The following is a 12,502-nucleotide window of genomic DNA, read 5'->3' on the forward strand; positions in this document are numbered from 1 at the left end:
GCTGCCGCCTAAACTGCTTCTGTCCCTAAAGATGCCTCGTCGGCGGCGAGGTGCTGGAGCCAGGGTCTTGGGGCTGCAGGACCAGGAGGGAGCCCCAGGGGCTCAGGGGCCATGGTTCTGGACAGTCTGCTCCCGGATGGGCGGGGCCCGACCTCAGGGCGCAGGATGAGGGGAAGGGCGGTCAGGCTGCAGCAAAGCCCGTGGCCTCGTCCTCAGCTGTGAGGACGTCAGGGGAACGCGGGCGGTCCAGAGAAACTGCGTCAGGCTCAAGGGGAGCCTCCAGAGCTGTGCGTGAGCCCGGCTGCAGCCTCGGGGCTCAGGACCAGTGCTCACGCTTCCAAGTCCATGGGGAACCTCAGACCGGGGAGGGGAGGTAACCTGGCTCGTGCAGGTCTCCGTGAGTAAGCGGCTCACCTCGGCACCGTCTACACCTGCTCAGCGAGTGTACACACTGCCTCTGGGTGAGGGAACGCGGACGTTGGCCCCCGAGCCTTCGCGCTTTCGTCTTCCGGCCTGTGCCCAGGAGGTGGCCGCACAGGTGATACCCGGTCCCCGCCCCACTCCGTGCTGAAGGTGCTCAGCCATCTGGCTGGCTCGGTGTTTTCACCACGATGGCAGCGTACGGTGTGGATTTTGTCCTTGTGAGCTGTTCTTGTGTTTCTATCCCTTCACTTTTGCCAGCATCTCACCCTTAGTAATTGATTTGGTGGGTTTTTAAAATTTATCCTTTGAATACAGAATTCCTCTCTGTATCTGAAAGGAGAAAACCGTCCCTTGAAATAGTCCTGGTCATGCGTCTCCATGGCTTAGAGCGTTCTCATCTGTGGAGTGCTCGGAATAGAACGGAGGCCACTTGGGGCGCAGCCTCGCAGACTCATCCCTGGAGGCTTAGCCTCTCTTACTGGTGGCGCTCATTCCACGTGGTTCTATTCATTTGTTTGCACTAGTCTCAGAATTCATCTCTTGATGGACTTTCTTAGTAGACTGAGCTCTTTGAAAACTCGATTAGTTTGTTCTTTCTATTTTCCCAGCTTAGTCATGTGACCTGGGCCAGGCTAGTTCTGATGGCATTTTTGCTCTCCTTTTTGCCATGACAAGAGGTTGTTTTGGTTTGCGCTTTGCTGTGCTTGCTGTGGACCCGGGACGGGGCAGGTGCACGTGGCCTCCTGCACGGAAACCGCTCCCCGCGCTCCCATCAGCTCCATTTACGAGAGAATTGGAGCCCCGCAGTCAGGAAGGCTTAAGGTTGCCTTTGTATCATTTAAGTAATTAAATGTGAAAGACGCAGCACAGGCGCTGCCCTGAGCTCCGGAGCTTCCCCTGCACAGACCTTTCCTTCCACCCCTTCCTGGGAGGTTTGCGGCTGAGGCGGGAGGGAGGGGGCAGGACAGACACGCCCGGGATGGGAGAGGAGGGCACGGGAGGGGCAGAGAGACCCCTCCTGGGGACACGGGTGGGAGCTGACCTGGACTCCCGGCGATCTTATCACGTGACCCGCCACCCTGCCCAGTTTCACGCGTAGGTGTGGTTGTTTCCAGCTGCTGAGCGAGCCCCATGCCTGTTACTGGATCCGGGCCCTGGGCTCTGAGCACGGCCTCGTGCCTTGATCTGGGTCCAGTCAGGAGGGGAAACCCACACAGTGATTAGAAGGAGGAAGGTCCACTGCAACGATGAAGTTCCTGACTCTAACGGGCTTGGGAAGAGGGGCTGCAGGGGGCGGGGGCCGCTGGGCGTGGGGCTGGGGGCCCAGGGCCGGGAAGGAGGGGCGGGATCTGAGCCCACAGAGGGAGCCGGGAGCCGGCGGGGCTGTCCGCCTGGCCCGGCGCCCGGCCCGGCCCGGAGCAGAGACCCGAGGGATGCTGTGGAGGAGCCAGCGGGCCTGCCTGAGGTCGGGTCGGGTCGGGCGTGACCGCCGCTCCTGCAGACACGCAGAGCCCCTGCCCCCGAGAAAAGCCAGGGGACTGGCCGAGAGCTTTCTCCCTCAGCCTGCGGAACGGCCTTCAGAAACGCAGTTCAGCCAGTGCGGGGAGGGGTGCTGGGCGGGCCAGAAGAGGGGGGCACGCGGGACACACGTGGGCCCACGGAGAGACGCCGGCCGGTGCCGGACACCGCTGTTCGGGCCCCTCACGTCTTCCGAGGGTCCCGTGGGGGCATCTAAGGCTCGGCAGCTGAAACGGGCCCGGCGTTGCTGGGCACACCTCGTGAAATTTGAAGTGAATGAAAGAAAAGAAAACTTTTTAAAGTTACCAAAAAAACACGGATTTTTCAGTTCCCCCGCTTTATCTCGTCCGATACTTTTCCAATGTTGCTTAATGTGTTAAAACATGCATGAAAACATGTTCTTTGTTTAAAAGAAAAGCAGTGAGACAGGTAGATTAAAATTTGAAAGGGCTGTTTTCACTTGAATGAAATGTTTCTTTCTGTCCTTTGTCCTGAAGTTCTCACGGTTTTTTTTCCCTTGAGGAGGGCAGACCTCACGATTAGCTCCGTCACCATCACGAGATATAACTGGGCTGGCTTCCTCTCCCCAAGGTCTGCTGAAGGTCAGCTTTCAGGGAGCCGTCCCGGCTGAGTCAGAACTAAAATAAGGACCTAACGGAGAGCCAGAAAGCAAGTGGCGCCGGTGGCCACCATGGCCATGGAAGGGCTCGTGGACACACTGCAGGGATTTCCTCGTAACCCGGACTTTATCTGAAGTCCACACTCTTGCTAAAAATGCTGCCCTTTTGTATTTGAAATAGGAGACCCTCTCAAGTTGGTCTCTGTTGGTCAGGACACAACAGCTCCCTTAAAAAGGATGTTTCGGGGTGAGACGGTGTGTTTGTGGGTCACAGTGTGAGTGCCAGGGAGAAGTGACCTGAGAGCGGAGGGCTGCTCCAGGGGCGTTTTCCCACGGAGGCGGCTAGACACGCAGAGCAAACGGCCCGGCCTGTAAGAGGAATTCTGAGCATGTCCTTCAAGCTCACTGAACCCTGCTTGTGTGCGTGACCTTGGGGACCCAGGGGGAGGGAACCCGGGAGCCCAGTGCGGGGGCTGGGGGCGGTTTCTCTACTGAGGGGAGGGGATGGAACCAGGCCGAGGTGGTGAGTGAGACCCTTGGATGGAGTCATGCAGCCCCGGGGGAGGGCGGCAGTCTGCCCACCAGCTGGCCCATCTGTCCCCGGAGACCTCACACAGGGCTGGTCCAGCTGTTGGGGGATGGGGGAGCGTGATGGGGCCGGCGTCGGAGTGTGTTCTGCGGCGCCGGTACCTCTGCGGGGTGGAGCGGGGTTAGATCTTCCCAAATCCCAGGGCTCCCGGGCCCGCCTGTCAGCACCGGCGGTGGAACGTCAGAGGAGCCTCACAGGAGGATCTGAGCGCCAGGCGGGCCTCAGAGGGCTGGAAGCTCCGGGAGAGCTCGGGAGAAAGGGCCTGGGGTGTCCCTGTCGTCTTGGATGGTGTCCTCAGTGCTGGGAGTATTTGACCGTCACCAGTAAAGGCGATCGTAAACAGCCACGTGGCAACGGCCCTCTCGAGTGTGTGTGGATTTTCACAAGAAAAGGGATCGGGTATTATCAGGCTGCCTCCACACACGGAGGTCTGGAGACGTCCCTCTGGCTTACACACGAGTTAACTCAAATTTTACGCCTGTTTGTGGCCTGTCAGGCATACGCCGTACACCTGCTTTAATTATTAAAGAAAAGTGCACACTGACCAGAAGTAAAGCCCTTCTTCGTATAAAGATGTAAAGACCCCCCCCCCCCCCAGACCTCTGGGTGCGGCAGCAATATAGTGAGTCTTCTCCGCCTTCTGTACACTTTCCGGAACAAGCTGCACCGCGTTTGGGCCGACGGGGCCGGGGAGCCTAGCTCACCCCACAGAGCCGTGCGGCCTGGCCCTCCTGTCCTGGCGCCCCATGTCCCGGCAGGCGGGGCTGCCCGCTGCACACATCATTCGCCAGTTCTCTGCTATTAAAGATTTTGCCTTTGGCTCCTGTTAATGGAGATAATCAATAAACAATCTAGAATAGGAATAGGAAGGAGTTTGGGGCGTTTTTCTGAGCCAGACTGAGGACTCTAGCCCGGAAGACAGCCTCTCAGGTAACCTGAGGAACTGCCCTGGAGAAGCAGGGTTGCAGCACAGTTTGATATTTCATCAGAACAGAGAACATCAAACAAGCCAGGGATGCATTCCTTCAAGGTTGAAAAACAACAGAGCAGCACACACATACGCAGTGAGTCAGCGTGGCCTCGGCACCTGGGGAGGGAGGCTTATCATCCAAGGAGGACCAGCCCTGGCATCCCGGGAGGGGAGGCATTTCATCTTTATATTAACAAGGACATTCTTTACTTCTGGCCACTGTGCACTTCTCTTTAATAACGAGCGCAGACGTACGGCGTATGCTCCATAGGCCCCGCACGGGCATCAAGTTTGAGGTAACTGTATAAGCCAGAGGGACTTCCCCAGACCTCCGTGTGTGAAGACGCCTTCCACGCTTCCCCGTCTCCCCGCGGCCCGGGCTGGGCCTGCACAGCGGGTGAAGGTGTGCAGCCCCCGCATTTGCACTTGGTTGGAGGAGGTGTACAGCTGAGTCTCTTCACTCTGGCCTGTCGCGGGGGGGTGATTTCCTTCTCTGCAGCCAGGAGCTGGGAACAGTTTAGCGGACGGGGCAGACGTCATGGTAGCAGCAGTGCCCTGTCCCTCCCGCCCGTCGGAGGGAACGGGGCATTTGTGCAGGACGGGGATGTGAGGAGGACCCTTCCAGCACCGGTTTCTTTACTGCATGTCAACGATTGTTTTAATAGGAGAGGAAGATCAGAGCAGGTTTTCCACTTGAGTGAAATAGAGCAACAGTGAGAACAGCTGGCTTGCCATCCGCACGCTCCGAGCGCGCCCGGTTCCTGTGGATGGAGGTCAGAGAAGCTCCTGCCAGGCGCTGGGGTCCCATCCACACAGCACCTCTGCGTGTGTGACAGGGGCGGCATTAACAGCACGTTTCCTATGCCAGGGCCCGCGTTTTGCAGGCAGTCGGTCAACATGTCCACCTAGATGAGGACCTGCTGTAGAGCACAGGAAACTCTACTCAGCACCTGGTAATGACCTCTATGGGAAAAGAATCTAAAAAACAGTGGACCTGTGTATATGTATAACTGATTCACTTTGCTGCACCCCTGAAACTAACACAACACTGTAAATCAGCGATGCTCCAATAAAAATTTTTTTAAAAACGTAGATAAAATATTTGGTAGAGATGCATGTAATTCAGTTGTTGCTATTTGAGGGGAGTTGAATTTAAAAGGTACCAATTATTAAAAAGTTGTGTTTTTGTTTGTTTTTTGCGGTACGCGGGCCTTTCACTGTTGTGGCCTCTCCCGTTGCGGAGCACAGGCTCCGGACGCGCAGGCTCCGCGGCCACGGCTCACGGGCCCAGCCGCTCCGTGGCATGTGGGATCCTCCCGGACTGGGGCAGGAACCCGCGTCCCCTGCATCGGCAGGCGGATTCTCAGCCACTGAGCCACCAGGGAAGCCCCAAAGTTGCGTTGTTTTTTGTTTTTTTTTTTTCTGTGGTATGCGGGCCTCTCACTGTTGTGGCCTCTCCCGTTGCGGAGCACAGGCTCCGGACGCGCAGGCTCTGCGGCCACAGCTCACGGGCCCAGCCACTCCGTGGCATGTGGGATCTTCCCAGACCGGGGCACGAACCCATGTCCCCCGCATCGGCAGGCGGGCTCTCAACCACTGCGCCACCAGGGAAGCCCCAAAGTTGCGTTTTTGACTCTGCCTACCGTGCTCAGGCTTACACGCAGTGCTTGAGCTGGTGGAAATAGCTGCCCTTTCTTGGTCTGTGGCTTCTGAGCAGGTTATTTGCCTTGGGCAGGGTGTTTCCTCAGGGGCGGAATTTGTCCTGGCCGAAATCATGGCATTAGCTGGGTTGATGGACTTGAAGCCTTCTATGCAGGACACGGGAGTGGTCAGCTCAACAGCAGATGTGCTGCGCGTGGTTTGGCATCTAACACACAGTCAGGCACGCTCAGCCAGGGTCCCAGATCCTGCCTGCTCTGGTCCGAATGTTTGCGCACCCGCTCAATTCATGTACAGAAGTCCTAACCCACGATGTGGTGTTGAGAGGGGGTGAGGTCGGGGGGCGGGTGAAGGTCTCGTGAACGGGGCGCACAGAGCCCCTGCCCCTGCACTGTGTGTGGGCTCAGCGAGGAGGTGCCGGCCAGGACCCAGGGGAACGGGAGAGTCCTCACCCCACACGGCCGGGCGCGCTGGTGCCTTGGTCTCGGGCTTCCAGCCACCGGGACCGTGAGACAGGACTTTCTGTTGTGTGTAAGCCGCCTGGTCGGTGGTGTTTGGTTACAGTGGCCCTAAAGGACTGAGCCACTGCCCAGCGTACAGCAAGTCTCTCCACTCTGGATGGACATCTGGGGTCCAGGCCTGTCCTGGGGGATCCCCCCGAGATCCAGGTCAGCCTTGGTGAGGAGGAGGCCTGAGCCGGTGATGGAAACTCTCAGGAAGAACCTTTGGGAAGCCAGGACCCAGGAAACCACCTTACAGGCCCACTGTTCAGAAAAAAATGGCTTCGGGATATTTTATAAAACAGCTTCCCACCTGCTTCAAGGGCTGTTTTGCTGCGCTGTATGGCCCGTAGTGATTTCAGTCAAGGGAGTTCAGATAAATGTTTTTCTCGTGGTTACAATCACAGTCTAAAAGGATCGTTTGCATTTCTAAGAGTGACATTACTAAGTGCCAAAAATGGGTTAAAAGTGCCAAAAATGGGTTAAAAGTAACAAAATGCCTGGCTATGAAAATAGAGCGATGGTGTTTATTTGGCCTCAGATGACCCCTTGCCCTCTTGGAGAAATTACACGCGCCTTTGAGCTCCACTCCGCATGGCTGGGTGGGGACGTGAGGGACCAGCCGACGGTCCTGTGCAACCCTTTGGGCGTGTGGTGCCCTGACCAGTGGGTGCCACGTAGTCACGGGTCTGCCCTCGGCTCCGGGGCCCGGGGAGAAACGCACGTGCGTGCGTCCCCCGCGCAGCTCCCGCCACACGGGGACGCGCCTGTGTGCTGAGCGGGCGCCTCCTGTGTACCGGTTAGGTCCGTAGAATCGTGAGCACGTCGCAGAAGTTCCGTGTGTTCAGATGTGACACGTGTGATGTAAGGAAGTTACCTGAGCAGTTACTTTTTAAGAAGCTGAGACCCCAGCGGAAGGGCTGCTGAGGCCGGGCGCCCCCCCGCCCCCCGGGACGCCCTGGGGGCCGAGGCGACCCTCCGTCCACTCCTCCCCGTCCTCGCCGCTCGCTCCTGTGCTGTTGGAGCATCGGGGAACGCGCGGAAGGCGCAGGGACTCCCCTCTGCCCTGAGAGCTTCTCTGCGAGAACCCGCTCCTGGGTGGGACGAGGCCGGTAGGGGGAGGTGTGTGATGAAGGGCCCGCGGCTCCTCCGTCTCCTCGCTTCAAACCTCCGCCTGCCCCTCCGCCCAGCTCCCAGTTAGGCTACACCTCGGTGCTTAAACAAAGGAAAGCAGCACAGAATGAGATGCGGCAGCGGCGGAAGCGGACGGAGGCTCGTGTACCACCCCCCACCCCCCCGTGTCTGCGGCGGTGCGCTCGTGCGCAGAGGGCACCCGGGGCTCGGACTCCGGCGGCAGGTCGGTCTCTCTGGGGCGGCTCTGCGCCCTCGTCAGCAAGGTTCCAGCTGGAAGGAGAGGAGGGTCTCCTCCTGCTTCGCCTTCACACGGTGCTCCCGAAACGGCGGAGCTTCAAGAGCGGAGGGACTCGACTCCGTTTCCAGCACAGTCTGAGAAGAAGGGCCTCGTGGAGGGTGTGGAACAGTTAGTAGCTGGTGGGGAGGAGGGTCGGGACGTGTCTCCTGTCCAGGCACAGCCGCTGGCGGCTCTGTCCGTGGAGAGGTTGGCGAGCCTGGCTGCATTCAGGGCGCCGGGGAAACAAAACACACAACACACCGGATCTGTCCTAAGCGCAACCTCAGCTCTCAGCCTCGGGGATCAAGAATCAAGTCATTCTTTAGTGAGCGCTTTAGTTCATCGAAGGCACAGTTGAGATTCGTGGGACGAACACAAAGTAAATAGTGTAAGACACCTTACTGTGCTTTCTATACATCTCTGTAGCGTTTGAATTTTTTCCCCAGATAACATGTATCACTCGTTTTCCCTTCTGTCGGTACGATTGTCTGGTGGAGTGACATTTCTGACTTCTTTTTTGTGCTTATCTGCGTATATGTGAACTTAATACATATACATAATAAAATTGGGACTGCATACCTATTAGAACAGCTAAAATAAAGGATAATGGACGTGGAGGAGTTGAATGTGGAGGATGTGGAGGAGTTGAATCTCTCATGCTTAGCTGATGGGCATGTACAGTGGTACAACCACTCTAGAAAACAGCTGGGCGGTTTCTTAAAAAACTAAACGTACCCTTCTCATACAACTCAGCAGTCTCGCCCTGGAACCTTTATCCCAGAGACATGAGACCTTATATTCACCCAGGAACTCACCCACAGCTGGATTCACAACAGCCCCAAACCAGGAGCTGCTGAAGTGTCCCCCAGTGGGTGCTGTGTGCATACCGCAGAACACGACTCAGCAGCGAAGAGAACAGACAATCCATGTACGTGATAACTGGGTGGGTCTCACAGGCATTTGCTGAGTGGAAAAGGCGCCGTCTCAGACGGTCACAGGCTGCGTGATTCCCTCCACGCGGCTGTCTTAGTCAGCTCGGGCTGCTGTAACAAAAAGGCCATAGCTGCATGGCTGAAGGAAGGGTTTGTTTCTCAAGGTTCTGGGGCCTGGGAAACTCAAGATCAAGGCTCCAGCAGATCCTGTCTGCTGAGGGCCCACGTCCTGGCCGGTGGGCGGCTCTCCCTAGCCGACTTCTCGCCTGGGTGTCTCCGACCCCATCCTGGGGGATTAACGCCCCTCCCTCATGACCTCATTCGACCCTGGTGACACCCCACAGGGCCACCTCCGGACCCCGATGCCTTGGGATTAGACTGTCAGTATAAATTCTGGGGATACAGACATTCAGTCCACAGCAAAAACATTGTCTAAATTACAGTTGTGTAGATGGAAAACAGACGAGGGTGTTGCTGGAGGGTGCGCGTGACCAGCAGAGGGGACGTGAGAGAGGTCTTGGCGGGGGTGCAAAAGCTCCAGGTCTGGATGGGGGTGGCAGTTACACGAATCTACAAGGTGTGACAAGGTGACACAGACCTGTACACGCATCGCGCTGGCGTCAGAGTCCTGGTCTTGATTGTACGTAAGATGTAGTCATGGGAAGCTGTATGAAGGGTACAAAGGTCTGCTCTGTACAATCTTTGTAACTTCCTGTGACTATAATTATGTCAAAATAAAAAGTTTAAAGTGTGATTGCAGGTCCTTCACATTATCTTTAATTCCTTGCTGGATGAGAGACTTCATTGCGTCGCGTGTTCAGGAACCATCAGCTTCTCCGCAGTCCTGCTTTCCTGTCTAGTAGAGATGGGACTAGTCGTTATGGAGGGAATAAGATAATTGGTTATGTTTTTAGATGTGCCAACAGCAGCTGATTTTCATGGTTTTCCAGACCAGGTAGATGGATGATTCGCCCCTTTCACTCACCAACAAGTACCTGTCACGCATCTTTGTGTCTGTGGGTGTCAGTGTGTCTGCGTGTCAGTGTGTGTCATTGTGTGTCTGAGTGTGTGTGTGTCAGTGTGTGTGTCTGTGTGTCTCTCCACACCAGCTGTCTCCTTCCCTCTCTATTCCACATGGCCACTGTAAACAATTTTTGAGCCAGGAGGCTGTTTCTTTCCTGTTTGAAGCTGGCGAGCCTCTTGTTCCATCCCCTGCAGGCTCTGGGCCGGGGCCATTCTGACCTGTACCCTGAGATCCTTAGGGTTCAGAGTGGGAGAGCATGTCTCATGTACTGCCTCTAGCCCCACTTTGTATGCACTGCCCGGCCTTTCTAGATAAGCTGTTTTGCTCCCCGGTAATTATGTGTAACCGTTTTCCCACAGACAGTTAGCATCTCGCCTCTGGGATCAGACCACCTGGGTTTAAATCTCGACTCCACCACCTACTTCCTGGTCATCCTGCCTCTTTGTGCCCCGGTTTCCCCACCTGTACCTCCTGGGAACGCGGCAGTGAGCAGCTAGGAACGCTGTTTACGGTTCTGGCCGTCATGCTGCGGACGTCGCAGGCGCGTTTGGTCTGTCTGCTGATGATCGCGTGGCCCTTCTGTCTCTCCTGTGACCTGCTCCGTCACTCAGTGTGCCCTCCACCTGCCCCCTAGGTTTTCTTTCTTTCTTTTCGATTGATTAAAACACTAAAATTTTTCTTAAAACCCACTAGATATAATTCCAGCATCTTGTATAATAACCATGTACGTTTAAAATTTTTATTTAATTTTTTTTTTAATTTTTTAAAAAATTATTTTATTTTCTTGACGTTTTAAAACTGAAGCATGGTTGTACAATATTGTGTAAGTTACAGGTGTACAGTACAGTGAGTCACCATTTTTAAAGGTTATACTCCACCTATAGTTATTAGAAGGTGTTGGCTGTATTCCCTGTGCTGTGCGGTATAGCCCTGTGTAGCTTATTTGTTTTATACGTAGGAGTCGGTGTCTCTTAAGGCCCCGCCCCTGCCTCCCCCTCCCCGTTCCCTCTCCCCACTGGGAACCACTAGTCTGTTCTCCGCATCTGTGAGTCTGCTTCCGTTCTGTTGTGTTCACTGGTCTGTTGTACTTGTTAGATTCCCACCTCTTCCCCTTGGTCTGGCGGGAGGCACAGGGGTGCCAGGAGGTCAGTTTGCAGAGATCGGGCCCCTGTCACTGCCCCAGGGCACCGCGTCCTCGTCGCTGCTGACCCTGGTGCCCTGGAGCCAACAGCGGTGTGGAAGGGGCACGGCGAGCCCGCCGCGCATCCTTTATCCGCGACAAAGACCCAGAAGGACTGGCCGCCTTGGTTACAGGCTCAGCTGGGGCCAAACGGAAGGAGTTGTAACTGGCTGGACGCCGGCTCTTCCCCCGCCGAGCCTGGGACTGAGCTGCCGCTGCGCCAGAGTCACGGAGCAGGGTTCACGCCTGCACCCCCTGCACAGCTGTTCCGCCCCCCGCGGCGGCCGGGCTGCCGCACAGCTGGGCCCGTGTGTGCGGGGAAGGTTCCCGGCGCTTCCAGACCCTCGGCGAATCCACACCGTCTCGGGCACAGCTGCCTTGCCCCGAGCTCTTACTGTGAAGGGGCCCGTGCGACCCTGGAACCGCTGACGTGTGGGAGCGGGGAGGTGGGTCTCGCGTCTCCGTCCGAGCCCTCCGGCCCCCCGTTCCGCCCCGCGATGGCGCTCCCGGGCCCGCGCCCCGCTGCCATCCCGGAGGGCGAGGAGGTCCCCCCGGCGGCCTGCGACGGGGAACGCCGGGCGCCCTGCGGCCAGGATGAGAGGGCCGTGTCCCGGCTCCAGCGCAGGCACAGCGACGTCAGGGTCTACAAGGAGTTTTGTGACTTCTACGTCAAATTGTGAGTGCCCCTCCCGGCCCTCTCCTGGGGCTGAGTTCCCTGCCTTGGGCTTCGCCATCACCCCACCTTCAGTGGGGCCTCCCGGGGTGGAGGGGGCGTCCAGGACGACGTGCAGAAAAGGAGAAGGAGAGCGCCGCCGTCATGGCTGCCCGCGCGGCCCTGAGGTCTCCCTGCTGGGAGCTGGGAGCGCCTGGGACCTCCAGGGAGTCATTAGCCAGGAAAGGAGCCTGATTCTCTGTTTCCCCCCCATCCCTTCCCTGCGCTTTTGCAACAGATGTTGCTTCTCTTTACAGCTCCTGAGGACCCCTGTTTAAGACTAATTGGGCAATTATAATTACACTGTAACCAAAATACTGGGTAAACTGTCAAGACGCTTTTAGGGTTTACGTTTCTGCACTTTAATGCTCGAGGTTTTGATAAACGAGGCACTTGAACGAGGGAAAGCTCGAGGATGGCAGGTTTTCTGTGTGCAGCTGATGTGTGGAAGCAGGTCGGCCAAAGCAATTCTGACCGGGCAGTTACGAAGGCGTTTCTGTTTTCCGACGTGGAAATCCTTTTCTGAAAAATTAGCCTATTAATTATAACTAACCAAGTGACAGCTCTATCTATCATCCCTGACTTTTAATAAGTAGCTTCTATCGTCTGTGTTAATGGTGACAGTCACCGTGGAAAGAATGTGTCAGTTTCCCACCCAAGGGTGTTGCCATGGGGACACTGTGTCTGCAGGGTCGCGGGTGTTTGGACCTCTCTGTATCTTCCACTCGGTTTTGCTGTAAACCTAAAACTGCTCTAAAAACAGCCCATTTAAAAAAAACAAAAAACACAGTGCCAGAGGGTCAGAGACAGTAGACGGAGGGAAATAATGTAAACAGTTGAGTAGGTGGGTGAGACTATTGGTTGGTGGTTTGTTTTCCTGGAAGTTTCCTCTAATGTTCTGTTTCTTTTCTTTTCCTGCTTGTTATGAAAATGAGTACTTCTTCAAAATTACATATTACTTTATC

The 12,502-nt window shown here is 56.2% G+C and overlaps 1 protein-coding gene across 20 annotated transcripts in view; it reads left to right on the top strand.

Annotated features, from left to right (window-relative positions):
- The window catches only part of LIMS1 (LIM zinc finger domain containing 1), a 104,941-nt gene that overhangs the window by 73,124 nt on the left and 19,315 nt on the right, over positions 1 to 12,502 (top strand). The window contains exon 1 of one of the 20 annotated variants that reach the window (XM_059078241.2): positions 10,710 to 11,501. The exons of 16 other annotated variants lie outside the window; for them this stretch is intronic. In XM_059078241.2, the coding sequence (XP_058934224.1) occupies positions 11,323 to 11,501 (179 nt within the window). In that variant the 5' untranslated portion in view covers positions 10,710 to 11,322. Of the gene's footprint in view, positions 1 to 10,709; positions 11,502 to 12,502 lie in introns of those variants that run through there. 3 more of the 20 variants (XR_010835278.1, XM_059078239.2, XR_010835279.1) reach the window with 3 other exon arrangements.

This window comes from Kogia breviceps, chromosome 11 (assembly GCF_026419965.1).
Source record: "Kogia breviceps isolate mKogBre1 chromosome 11, mKogBre1 haplotype 1, whole genome shotgun sequence".
NCBI lineage: Eukaryota > Metazoa > Chordata > Mammalia > Artiodactyla > Physeteridae > Kogia > Kogia breviceps.